Source organism: Microcaecilia unicolor, chromosome 8 (genome assembly GCF_901765095.1).
Source record: "Microcaecilia unicolor chromosome 8, aMicUni1.1, whole genome shotgun sequence".
NCBI classification, from domain to species: Eukaryota; Metazoa; Chordata; class Amphibia; order Gymnophiona; family Siphonopidae; genus Microcaecilia; species Microcaecilia unicolor.
Genome location: NC_044038.1, coordinates 224,833,040 through 224,847,191, shown reverse-complemented (window position 1 = coordinate 224,847,191; position 14,152 = coordinate 224,833,040). Strand labels below are relative to the sequence as shown.

The 14,152-nt window shown below is 42.8% G+C and overlaps 1 protein-coding gene across 1 annotated transcript in view; it reads left to right on the top strand.

Annotated features, from left to right (window-relative positions):
• CD40 (CD40 molecule) overlaps nt 1-11,108 on the top strand; it is a 59,100-nt gene extending 47,992 nt beyond the window's left edge. The window contains exon 9 of the mRNA XM_030213147.1: nt 9,694-11,108. Coding sequence (XP_030069007.1) covers nt 9,694-9,855 — 162 coding nt within the window. The 3' untranslated portion in view covers nt 9,856-11,108. The remainder of the gene's footprint in view (nt 1-9,693) is intronic.
• Nucleotides 11,109-14,152: the final 3,044 nt, after the last annotated feature.

Genomic DNA, 14,152 nt, shown 5'->3' with positions numbered 1-14,152 from the left:
TTGCCTGGCTGTTTTTTGGGAACTTGTATATGCATCCATATGTATGTGGATCAACAAAAAAAATACTGTTATGTTCCCATTGGAATCCCCGATTGTCAGTAAGGAGTGAAAAACCAGCAAGTCAATATTTAAACTCTGTGGGTGATGGGTTGTTTTAAATGCCAAGTGGCGGAAGCAGAAAGACTGGCAGTAGAGCCGCACTCCGACGTCTGAGCACATGACTTCTACCACGACCATAATACCACAGCATGCGAGAAGTTAATTACCAGTAAATTTTATGCACAGTGAATGTAGGGGGAGCATACGAGATGCATGTGCACAAGGTTTCACGGTAAGCGCGTCTTCTTGTGTGCGTGTCCAAACAAAAACTGAAGGGGTCAGCACACATTGGCGCTTTTTGTTCTCTGCGTCAATATGCGCCTCATAAATGTTGCTTACACGAAATATTTGCGAGGCTCATATTTAGGCGTAGAAGAGCAAGCCCCGATTTGTGCTTTCACTTTGGGTTTTGTTCCGACACAAGTTCTTTACTTTCCATCTGCCTTTAATCCTCGCAGGGGCTGCCTTCCGCTTGCAAAACCAGACAAAACCGGCAGTTAAATTTGAAAGATTCACGAGAAATCCTCTGCACAAAACCTTCCGCACCACTCCGGACCTTACTGAAAATATTCTTGTGTTGTGCCCGCATCAGAATTGAGTGACGTACTCTCTACATGGCATGGAATACCTAAATTAGCTCATTAGCATACATTTTAATAAATTGTCTGAATTTTAAAGGCTCCCCTCTGATCCCTCAGTCCATTCAAATTACCATCCTATCCCCAGTCTTCTTTTATTGGCACAAAACCTTCCTTGCCACTCCGGACCCTAGTGAAAAAGTTCTTGCATTGTGCCTGCATCAAAAGTGAGTGACGTACTCTCTACATGGCATGGAATACCTATGTTAGCTGATTAGCATACATTTTAATAAATTGTGGTTGGGCACGGGTGTTAACTTGTACGGAAGACACAAGTCCTTTCTGTATTGTTCAGTTTGCACAACCCATTTTCAGCCCACGGTAACCCTACGGCTCAGTCCGTAGCTGCTTTCCTCATCGGCCTCCAAGATTTATTAAAGATCGCTTTTTCTTCACCAAGGTCTGCTTTTTGTCTTTTGTTCCACGGTAGATATTGTGGACCGATTTGCCTTCTTGTTTTCTTACCCTTTGATAGTATCAAGGCCATCTGCAAAGAGATTTAGCAGCATTATCTAAAGATTGATGGACCGCCGTGACTAAGCCGTTTGTGCAGAGAATGGAAGCCATTATCTCGATTAAATGGCTTTTGAATATCTGGCCCAAACGTTATTAGGTGGACACACAAACGTGTGATGAGCTCATAAGCTTTCTTTCCCTTCAGGAAGTAGACTAAAAACAGTTGCCCTGATCTTTATTTTTCTCCATCTTCATCCAGTTTTCCTTGCTTTTTTGGGAAAGGGAGGAAGATATGTTTATATGAGGCAGTAAACTGATTCCCAACTAAGGGTAACAAAAGAACAAGAAAGAGGCTGGTGCTACCTGACAGACTAACAAATATTTTGAGACTTGAATTTTCAAGAAAGTCCACATCCTCAGGAAAACCAAAACTCCCTTTCCTATAAAATAGATTGTGCCAATGAGTGAAAGTAGTCATTGCTCCCCTTCGGTTTAGCAAAGACTCTTCCTTAAAAGGCAACAACAACAAACCCTGGTATCATCAGGGTCTTTCCGTTTTAAATTGCCAGGTACGACATGCCTTTGGCATAAACACAAAATCCCTGAGCTTCAGTAGGCTTGCAAAATCCAAAAATGCTTTTATACCTCACAGTTGAATAAGGCCAAGAAATAACTGGATACAGAATTCTCTGAACTCCAGTAAAAAAAAATTTTCAGTCTTCTCTAACCTTACTGGTACTCGGCAAAAAGATGATCTTTCTGTGGTACCATCTTCTGATTATTTTCTTAATAAAGTTTCTTCTTTACATTCATCGTTTTCATCAACAGCGTCCCTCACAGAATCCTCCTCCCAATCCTTTTCCCCAAGTTCCCTCTGGTCATCATTTAACTTAACCAACATTTGAAACCGTAACAAAACTTCTCTACTATGAATGTTGCTAGTCTGGACCTAATCCCGTCATCTTAACGTTAGAGCAACATACGACTTCTACCGTCAGAAGCATGTTCTTCACTCTTTGGAAACTTAAACGCATAAGACCATATTTTCCTAGAGACGTCTTTCGCACTTTAGTACAATCACTGGTCATTAGCCGTCTTGATTATTGCAATGGCATCTACTCAGAGTGCAAAGATGTGCTCCTGAAAAAACTACAGACAACTCAGAATACGGCTGCCAGGCTCATTTATGGTGCATCTAGATTTGAAAGTACAAGGCCTCTGCGAGAGAAACTGCACTGGCTTCCTGTCAAAGACCGTATCACTTTTAAAATTTGTGTTCTGGTGCATAAAATCATCTTATGGTGAAGCCCCTGCATACATGGACACCCTAATCAACTTGCCACCAAGGAACTCCCACAGATCTGCACGAACGTACTTAAGCCTCCATTACCCAGTATACAGTATAATGGACTTAAATACAAAAGCACCTACGCATCAACTTTCTCCTACTCTAGCGCTCATCTCTGGAATGATCTGCCTAAACAGGTGAAACTTACTACTTTCACCCTACTTTCAAAAAGTGCCTCAAGACCTTTCTATTTGGCAAAGCATACGCACCACCGCTTTTCTTTCTTTTTTTCTTTACCTCGCTTTTGCCTTTTCCCCATTATACTTCTAGGACATTAATTGTTTGACCCCTGACTTGCTGTATGTTTATGTAGATTGTTGTAAGCCACATTGGGCCTGCCCATGGGTGGGAAATTGTGGGGTATAAATGCTGTAAGTAAATAAATAAAATAAATCTTGGCTCAAACTCCATTCTCTTGATTTGCCGCCTGCTGTCCATCACTTTATCACTTCTAGTTTATCTGATGGTATCGTTTCAGATGATCTAAAGAAAGCTATTATATGTCCGATCCTTTAAAGTCTCCCCTCTGATCCCTCAGTCCCTTCAAATTACCGTCCTATCTCCAGTCTTCTTTTATTGGCAAAAATGATTGAGCGCATTGTGTTCACCCAGTTACAGTCCCATTCTGAAGCTGTCCTTTCACTACATCCCTGTTAGTCGGGTTTTAGACCTGGTTTCAGTACAGAGACTGTGATGATCTCTCTGCTTAATGAAATCTATAATAAGCTTGACAATGCTCTATTCCCTGTCTCATGTTCTTCGATCCCTAAATGACCATCGCCTGGTCCTCCCAGGCCCAAAACAGGCTACTCTTGTATCCACCAGGCTCAGAGCTTTCTTCTTCGCTTCACCATTCCTTTGGAATACAATTCCTTTACCCATATGTGCAGGTTCAACACTGAGGCAAGTTAAAATTGCTTTGAAGACCTGGCTTTTTACCCTTGCTTTTATCCCTGCTTAGAAGGGTGGTGTCCATTTGTCAGGGTTTGCTCTTATTCCCCTTGTTCCCCTTCTAGTCCTGTCCCCTTTCTTTGCATGATGACCTACATACCTCCCTTTTTTCTCTTAGCTTGACTGAGTTTATGAGATTTCTTTCCTATTCAAAAATTGGATGGTATATTAAGTGAAATAAATGTAATGATGGCTTTGTTTTCTTAGTCTGTCTGCCGCATTCGATGTTATAGATCACAAACTTCTCTTGCAACGACTTCCCTAGGATTGACGGGCACTATCCATAGGTGGTTTACTTCCTTTCTCCAATGTCGTACTTTCAAGTAATACTTCAGATATGCAGTCTGCCTTTTACTACCTTGTGTGATCCCTCAAGGGTCTATTTTATTTATTTATTTATTTATTTATTTATTTATTTATTGCATTTGTATCCCACATTTTCCCACCTTTTTGCGGGTTCAGTGTGGCTTACAATATGAGTTGAATATTGGAAATACAATTGTTACAGATAGTTGTGGATAATATTATGCAGGGTTATGCGAAACAATTGGGGTGTTGTTAAGGGATGTAATACTGGAACATAGGCATTGCAGCTTTAGAAGGAATCAATGGGAGCTTAGAGGCGATAGAAAGGCATGAAGTCATATGGTATATAACTTTCTGTGAGAAAAGATATGAGTGATGTGATAATACGGGGAATGGAGTTCCGAGGTGAATGTACGATGCATTAGTGAACAGTAAGTGTGGACTTTATGTGTTTTGTTTCTATCCATAGACTTGTTCGAAAAGATGAGTCTTCAATAATCTGCGGAAGGAAGCTTGCTCGTTGGTTGTTCTTAGGTTGCGCGGCAGTTTATTCCAATACTGCATGCTCATGTGTGAAAAGGTTGACGCGTGTAATGTTTTGTATTTCACGCCTTTGCTATTGGGGAAGTGGAGGTTAAGGAAGGTTCGGCATGATCTTTGGCATTTCTGGGTGGTAAGTCTATTAACTCAGACATGTAGGATGGGGCTTCACCGTGAATGATTTTGTGGACTAATGTGCATACTTTAAAAGTGACGCGTTCCTTGAGTTGGAAGCCAGTGCAGTTTTTCTCTTAATGGTTTTGCACTTTCATATTTTGGCTTTCCAAAGATGAGTCTGGCTGCCATATTCTGGGCTGTTTGAAGTTTCCTCAGTGTTTGTTCTTTGCAGCCTGCGTATAGTGAGTTGCAATAATCCAAATGGCTGAGCACAAGGGATTGTACTAGGCTGCGAAAGACGGATCTTGGGAAGTACGGTCTTATCCTTTTTAGTTTCCACATGCTGTAAAACATCTTTTTTGTTGTGTTGTTAGCATGAGTTTCAAGCGTTAGGTGGCGGTCGATGGTGATTCCAAGGATTTTTAGCGTTTCTGAGACTTGAAGGTTCAGGTTTGGAGTGTTTATGGTTGTGAATTCTTTTGTGTTGTATTGAGATGTGAGAATCAGGCATTGAGTTTTTTCTGCATTTAATTTTAGTCGAAATGCATCCGCCCATGTGTTCATGATGTGTAGGCTTTGGTCAATTTCGTTGAGGATTTCGTTTATGTCCTGTTTGAAGGGGATGTATATTGTCACATCATCAGCGTAGATATATGGGTTAAGGTTATGGTTTGATAGGAGTTTTGCCAAAGGGATCTATACTTTCTCCTATTCTTTTTAACCTTTTCCTCAGTCCCCTTGCTTCCAAACTTCAGGCATCCGTGCTTTATTTTTATGCTGACGATACTTTTTAAATTCATTACACTTCCAACACAAAACCAGATCTTGGCCTTTTGCAATCTTATTTAAACAATGTGGCTCTCTGGTTGAGAAACCACCAGCTAGTCCTTGACCCCCAAAAGACAACAGCTTGTTGGATTTCTGGCCACCTTAAACCCCCCCCCCCCCACCTATTTCTATTTGGTGTACTTGTCAAGCATCCTATATAATAAAACTCACCCTCAACGTTCTGAGGACACTGACGTCACTGTCAGGTCCTCCGGGCACTTCCTTCCGGTTTGAAGCACATTGAAGGTGGTGCCGAGGTCCGCAACAATGGCAGACGAACGCCGTCGCCGACGGGGTGAGTACCAATGGAGGGGGAGGTCCGGAAGGAAACCGTGCTAGCGCCGGTTTCATTGCCGCAAGAAACGGGCATGTTTTACTAGTTTTAAATATCTGGTTGTCATCTTTGACAATAGATTGATCTTAGCTTAAATTTTATTCTGTCTTGAAATCAGGATTTCTAGCACTTTGCAAACTTCAATCCAGCACAATTACCTCGAGTTTTCTGCTCTGCACACCATATTTCACGCTTTCATTGGCTCTCAACTTGATTAGTGCAACATTGTGTATGCAGGCAAGACTCCAAACACTACAGAATACAGCAGTACGTGTCTTGTGTAGGACAAAGTGAAGAGACGGTATTACTCCCCTTTTCAAGAATCTTCGTTGGCCCCCGGTTGAACAAAGAATACATTCCAAAATCTCATCCTTAACCCATAAGGCTCTTCATACAGGATTAGTAACTACCTTGCGTAGCTTATGGTTCCTTATTCTCCGGTGCGTTACCTCTGTTCCATTAGTGACCATAGAATTGTTCTTCCTAATCCTGCCAAGGCGCTTTGGGAATCTACTAGAAAGAATGCCTTCTACTTTCTGCCTCCATTTTTATGGAACAATTTACTTCTTCATCTCTGATCAGACACCTCGTATAAAGAGTTTAAAAGTGAGTTAAAAACCCACTTGTTCTCCCAGGCTTACCGTTGATCTTCAGTAGATGCTTTTGGAGTGACCAGCTACCCCGTGTTTACGGGAAGAGGCTTCCCACACTAGAGCAGAGATTCTCAACCTATGTGATGTGGGGCCGGCGCACAGAGTAGCTTTTTGTTATTCCTGTTTGTTTTTTTTTATCCTCTCTTTTATCTCCTCTTCCACCACAGATCCAGCACCTCTCCCTTTCCTGCTCATGAGTCTAGTATCTCTCCCCTGCCGCTCCCCCTCCTCCTCCATCCACTTGATTTCTTTGCTTGTGCTGACAGTTTCAACAGGCTGTTTGGGCCGATTGGGGCCTTTCCTCTGTAGCATCATTCCTCTCTAATGTAGCTTCTGTTTACACATGGGCAGGACGCTGCAGAGGAAAGGACTGGGTCAGCCCAGACAGCTGGTTGCCATTTGCTGCTGCCAGCACCTGCAAAGAAATCCAGGTTTTTGTGGACCGGGGGGGAGGGGGGTCTGAGTGAGGACACAGATGAGGAACTGCCAGATGCTGGGGGGGGGGGGGGGGGGGGAGGTGCTGGATCTTCAGCGGGAGAGGGGACAAAAAGTGGACACAGCTGCTGGGCTATAAGGGGAAAAGGCAGAGGGGGGGCAAAGAGTGCTGGATCATAGGGATGAAGGGGAAGAGAGAGGGACAAGTACATACTGGATTATAAGGGGGGAAGGGTGGAGAGAGAGGATGAGAGGATAGGCAGTTGCTGGACCATGGGGTGGAGGGGGAGAGGTACTGGAGTCAAGAACTGGGAGGGGAGAGGTGCTGAATCTCTAGTAGGAGAAGAGAGGAAAAGAGGGGGGAATGTGGGATACAGCTGCTGGGCTAAAAAGGAGACGGGGAGAGAGGGGACAAGGAGTGTTTGACCATAGGGATGGAGGGGAAAGGAGAGGGGACAAGTAAATGCTGGGTCATAAGGGGTAGGGAAGGTTGGAGAGAGGGGACAGGGAATTGCTGGACCATAGAGGTGGAGTAGAGGGGAAGGGAGAGGGGACAAGGAGTGCTGGACCATAGGGGTGGAGGAGAGAGAGAGGGGTGGGCAGGACAGGGAGATGGGCTACAAGTGTGGGTGGTGAAAGAGAGGAAATGTTGGGCTACAAGAGTGTAGGAAGGAAGAGGGAGGAGAGATGCTTGGCATGGTGGAAACAAGTGGGCGAGACCATCAGGGTTCTCAAGGGAGATGAGTGAAAAGATGGCAAGTATAGAGGGTAGATCAGAGAAGGAATGAGACTGGGGAGCTAGAGGGTGAGATGAGGAGATAGAAAAGTTGATAGATTTGTGAAATATAGATAGAGGACTGAAGAGTGAGAGGATGAAATTTGAGTAGATAGACAGAAAAGAGAGAGCTAGAGAGGAAATGTCAGACGGATGTATTGAGGGAATGGAAGAAGATAGTAAGAAAGTGGAGACAGGACAAATGACAGCAGCCACTAGAAAGAGAGCAGATGACAGACGAGGAAGCAGAAAAGAGAAACGAACCAACAAGCTTGGAAAAAGGCCTAGACAAAGGTAGAAAAAAAGTGTTTTATTTTGAATTTATTAGGTGGAATGTGTGAGCTTTGAGAAATGTGCATCACGGATGACTTTGTGTGCATTTCTGTTTTTAACTTTTCCTGTGTTGTGGTATGTGCCTAGTTTGACTTCTTGGGCTCTCTTGTTCTGTATTTAGTGAGGGTCTGTCTGTGTTTTTGTGGTATTCTGTTTGCACATAGCTTCTGTGTAGAATTCTACAGCAGTCCTACATGTTAGTTTTACTAGTAGTAGGTGTATTGGTGTTCTAGGACCCCCCATCTTATATTGCAGTGCTTCCTATTTATAGATAGGGTTCATGGACTACTTTTGTATGGTAGGTTCGCAACATGTATGTTAGGAGTTTTTCAGATTTTGTATTTCACAGTGTTCCTGGTCGTAATAGTACTATTTATATACTGCCTACAAGCACGAAAGCTATGGAAACCATGTAAATTCAGTAGTGGAGAGATTTATATTGCTGTTACTCAGTTGGCATGAGACTCAGAATATATGTATACTTTTTTGAATGATAAGTTTTATGGAGAAAATGTCCTAGTTATGGAGTGGAGGAGTAGCTTAGTGGTTAGGGTGGTGGACTTTGGTCCTGAGGAACTGAGTTCAATTCCCACTTCAGGCACAGGCAGCTCCTTGTGACTCTGGGCAAGTCACTTAACCCTCCATTGCCCCGTGTAAGCTGCATTGAGCCTGCCATGAGTGGGAAAGCGCAGGGTACAAATGTAACAAAAATAAAATAGATACTATTGGAGATTCTACATGGATTGTTGCTATTCCACTAGCAACATTCCACGTAGAAGCCTGCGCGGCCACATTGGTGATCTGCAAGGGCTGACTTCTACATGGAATGTTGCTAGGGGAATAGCAACATTACATGTAGAATCTCAAATAGTAGCAACAGTGGAGGAGTGGCCTAGTGGTTAGGGTGGTGGACTTTGGTCCTGGGGAACTGAGGAACTGAGTTCAATTCCCACTTCAGGCACAGGCAGCTCCTTGTGACTCTGGGCAAGTCACTTAACCCTCCATTGCCCCATGTAAGCCACATTGAGCCTGCCATGAGTGGGAAAGCGCGGGGTACAAATGTAACAAAAATAAAATAGATACTATTGGAGATTCTACATGGAATGTTGCTACTATTGGAGATTCTACATGGATTGTTGCTATTCCACTAGCAACATTCCACGTAGAAGCCTGTGCGGCCACAGTGGTGGTCTGCAAGGGCCGACTTCTACATGGAATGTTGCTAGTGGAATAGCAACATTCCATGTAGAATCTCAAATAGTAGCAACAGTGGAGGAGTGGCCTAGTGGTTAGGGGGGTGGACTCTGGTCCTGGGGAACTGAGGAACTGAGTTCGATTCCCACTTCAGGCACAGGCAGCTCCTTGTGACTCTGGGCAAGTCACTTAACCCTCCATTGCCCCATGTAAGCCACATTGAGCCTGCCATGAGTGGGAAAGTGCGGGGTGCAAATGTAACAAAAAATGAAAATAAAATAAATATCTGTTGTTTGGGGGGAGGCGGCAGCTGTGGATGCAGGGTATATTTACATTTTATTCATAAGACCTGCCATACTTTATCAGAATAAAGGTCTGTGGGGGTCATGTGTGAAGTGTTTCACATGTGAACATTGTCCATCATGTACGTCCCAACTGAAAAATGGTTGAGAACCACTGCACTAGAGTGATTGATTGTATAATTGAGTTCTGTCTTTGTGAAACAGATGCAAATGTATATTATGAATGCCTTCCTATAATTTAGTTGTTGCTCTCTTCTGACTTTAAAGTTTTTATTGTATATCGCTTTTATGCTATAAAAAAGGCAATTTTAATAGATACAAATAAACGTTAACTTTAGTTTCAGCACTGACTTTTTTTTTTCTCTCTTCCCCCCCAATTCCCAGGACCCACCTGCAGAAAAAAAAGTAATGATCCCCGTGGAGGCAGGTCTGGATGAGTTTGAACTACCTCACCAGGCACCTGTACAAGAGACGCTGAGTGGGCAGCAGCCAGTGGTCCAGGAAGAAGGAAAGGACAGTCGGATGCCACAGCAAGAGATAGAATGAGGGCATCAGATGCGAGCAATTGGGATTTCTTTTCTACTCCAGACTGTGTCGGGAAAACATCTGGATTGGATTCTGGCACAATGTAGACGTAGCCCTACAGGTGGTCTGCTGTAGGGTTTGATTGTATTTTTTGGGGAGGGTGAATATACCCAGCACTTTTCCCATAGACAAAAAGGGGCCAATTTTAAACAGTCTGCCTGGATCCACAGCATTTAATTTTCAAAGAGAAACTATGCAAAGTGCACAGAATGTGCAGATTTTGCATCTGGATTTTTCAGAGAACTTTTTGCTTGAAAGCAATGCATGTAGATTGAAAATGAACTTGTTTTTCATCCCTGCCCTAAATGTGGCTCCAGAAAGGTCTCCGGTCTGTTCAGCTAAAAGCACATATGTTACAAAACCTGGCACATACTTTCAGTCAGAGTGAATGAGGGAAATTTTCAGACAGACAATTTACCCAGGTAGAACCCTTTTCTACATGTGGTCGTTTTGTTCGACCTGTGTCTAGATTCTGCCTCCGTCTACATAGTTTCCCTTCCATTGCTAGCTTTAATAATTGCCTTGGGGAAGTAGTGCATATATAGATAAAATCTTCAGAACCGTTGTCAGCTGGAAGGGAAATCTCACCAATGTAGTTCTTACTCCTCTGTTCCACAGCTGTAGCTTAGGTCAGTCATGGATGCATCAGTACAAGTGATGGAATAGGAGAAGAATCTTGGAAACTTTGTAGATCACGTGTATCTGTTGCTGCCTTCAAGAGAGACATTTACACAGCAGATGTGCAAGGGTGAGCTCAGATGGATCTTATGAATCTGAGTTCCTTGAGAGATCATTGGAGCGATAACAGAAAGATCAACTGCCTTGGTTATATTTATGTTTGAACCTGCCTGGACTACTGTGCTGAGACTTTTTCCTTCAGACATCTTAATGGGCTGTTTCTTGGATCATGTGTACATGTGTTTCCTGATACATCTCGAATGACTCAGGCACATGGGGGGGGGGGGGGGAAGGGAGGAGGGGTTACTTTCTTATTGAAATATCCTTGTCATTTTGTAAGTTTTATGGTGAGAAGTTTTGGATTTTGAGTGATAGGGAGGAACCAGTGGTGCTTGAGGTGGCTAATGCCTGATTGTAATTGTAACAAGCTGGCATGGGACTTGTACTTCTATTGATTTATAGCCTGCTTCACTGACACAGACTACTCAATAATTACTGTAGATTCTTTTGGATTCGTAGTAGGTAAATGAGACTTTTATTAGAGGTTCTAAAATATACAATGATTAAGCTATATACACACACTGATATACCTATCTATAGACAATCATTACATCACTGCTCTCTACATCTAAGCAATGCTATAAGAGTTCCTAGACCAGGAAAAGAAGCAATAAAACAATCATCACTGGTCCTTACAGCACCCAGGCTGTTATCAGCTGGGGGGGCCCTGTTCACAGCGAAAGCCAGGAGTTTCTTTGACTAGGAAACCTGGTTCTCTGCGCAGTTCGTGCGTTACTCACAGATGAGCTCCCAATTTCACTGAAAGAAACTCCTCTTTTTACAAGGCTTAGAACTCATGGTCAGAGCAAAGGAAAATTACAGGAGCGTACATGAGGATGCAGTCACATGCTTCCGGCTCAACTAAACAAACCACTGGCCAGGTGGCTCATCTTCTGAACTCCGAGCATATCCTGTTTCCCTCCTGCACAAACTGCCTTATCTTCCACATTCCAACTTGTTTTACAGACCCCGAGTGCACTGGTCGGTCAAGGCAGAGTTGAAAAACAATCTTTAAAATTGACTTCCACTACATTTGGTCCTTTTTTTTTCAACTCTGTCTAAATGACAGTCAATACGTAAGTTATTGCTCTATGTCAAGTAAAACAGCCAAAAAAAAAAAAAAAAAAAAAAAGGAACAAGACAGATTATACATATGGATGATATATTGAGCACTAATTTCAACAAACATACTAAAATTAGTAGGAAGTATAATCCAAAGGCACATGGTAATGCTGCTGCCTACTAGTAACTAACCAAAATTCAGTATTACAAATAATACATACTGCTTAGTAACATTAAACTACACAATTTGCCCAGAACAGAAGAGGTCAGTGCACAAGGCAGTATTTGAAATTATTATTCAGGTTGTGGAAGGAACCCACCTGTGAAATTCACCTCCACAAGTGTTCAGAGTTAGTCATATTCAGCCTTATTCCTTTTGTATAAGGGCAAATAAATGTTTACAACATGCAATATATTAATTTCTACTTGTAAACTATCAGTATAATAAAAAAACATCATATTGCAAAGTAATAAGCTGATTAATGTCAGTTCTAATACATTTTGCTTTGTCTCTAGTGTCAGCATCAATGGCATTTATTATCTCTGCACTTGTACCAAAATATCCTAACAATATATCATACCAAGTTCATTTTACTCAACAATCAAGGCAATTAAGGGTACCACAGTATTTACATAGGTCTTCATAGGTGTAATGTTCACACAAGAAGAATATAAACATGCTAATAACATGTTGGTGATGTAAATATCCACAATGTCCATTTTTGGGTCAACAATGCTGTATTATCTGTCTCTGACTTGGGCAAGTCATATTAAACTCATTCGTGTGACAGGACTTCTTTCTATATTTGAGTGTTGGTAACAGTTGTCACAGGACACATCTAGTAAGTGGAACGTGTAATTATCTTGTCAGATTTCACTATGATTCTGCCATTTTCCAATCTGCTTGCTCTGACTCTTGGCTGTGAGTCATAAATGTCCACGGAGGTAGTAGCCATACCCAAAGACACCATAAGAAGGATTACACTGATTCTTACAAAGATCTATGAATAAAGCTTATAAATGGATCAGTTATTCTCTAAGATAACACTTACTTGCTGGGACATAAGTCCATTCTTCTTGACCAGATCGGAGGATCAAGACAAGGTTATATTATGACTTAAGGCGCATTGTTATACTAATTAGCCTTCAAAATGGAAACCATTATCAATTCTAAAGTTTTAAAATAGTGTTGCCTGCAAGGATGTGCACTTACATATCTAGAATTATCTACTGCTGTGCACACATATTTACATCCTTGCAAATTAGGTAAAGGTCCTATATAATCCATCTACCAAATTTGTTCAGATAATTTTCCTCTTTTATAATTGCCCCTTAGACATGTGGGGAACAGATCGCCTAGTCTGGTATTAACAGACCAGACATTCAACAATAACAGTTCTAATATCATCCATAATTAAACTAATACCATGATCTGCTGCCCACCTGTAAGTGGCCTTTCTTCCCAGATGTTCACATTTTTGGTGTGCCCATTTTGCCAAACCTGAGCAATTATCTGGCTCTTCCACAGTTTTCCACCTCAAGGGGTGTGATTTTACTTTATTCATCAGCCACTGTGCTGTGCTGTAGAGACGTTCTAAAGTATCACCCTTGCAATGGTCATCTGCATAAAAAAAACAATAACATTAGTATTTTACACAATTCCAAATATCTTGCCACAATTCTCTGCCCCACAAATCTTTAGTATAAATTTTCCAATTATTTTTGTACCAAGTAAGTAGCCAAGTGGCTAATTTATTTGCCACAGATCATGAGTTGATCCTATATAATAATTTGCACCTTCAACATTCTACGTCTGGATGCCTGGGTTCGTAACATCCATTCCCACTCATTGCCCCGCCCTTGCGTCAAAATGTAATGATGTCGGAGGGCAGAACAATGAGGGGGAAGGGAGCGCTGGAGGCGAGATGTCAGGAGAGAATCGCGGGACATCGAGGGGGAGGGAGGGAGGAAGGGGAGGGCAGGGCAGAGGAGAATTGATGGATGGGATGGGAGGACAGTCATAGGCGCCCCATATAAGCCTCTCCAGCTCAACTGTGACCTTCCCCTGGCTGCTGCCTCCCCCCAAACGCAGGGCTGCCTGCCCCAGCAGCGTTGCAGCCAGGCAGCTCTCAGACGGTCCCTCTGCGCCTTCCCCCCTCAGCTCCATGATCGACAGCCTTTCTCTCCGTTCCTCCGCCTTGCACGTGTTTGACCCTTTTCATGCGCAGCGACAGCAGTGAAGAAGACAATACAGCGGGCTCTCCAGCTTCTCCCTTCCCTCACACAGTGTCCCGCCTTCTGCATTTCCTATTTCCGTGAGGGTAGGACACTGAGGGAAGGGAGAAGCTGTGTTGCCCTCTTCACTGCTGTCGCACCTGAAAGTAAAAGGGTTAAATGCGCAGGGGGGGGGGGGGAAGAAACGGAGAGTAGGGTTGTCAGGGAGCTGAGGGAGGGCAGG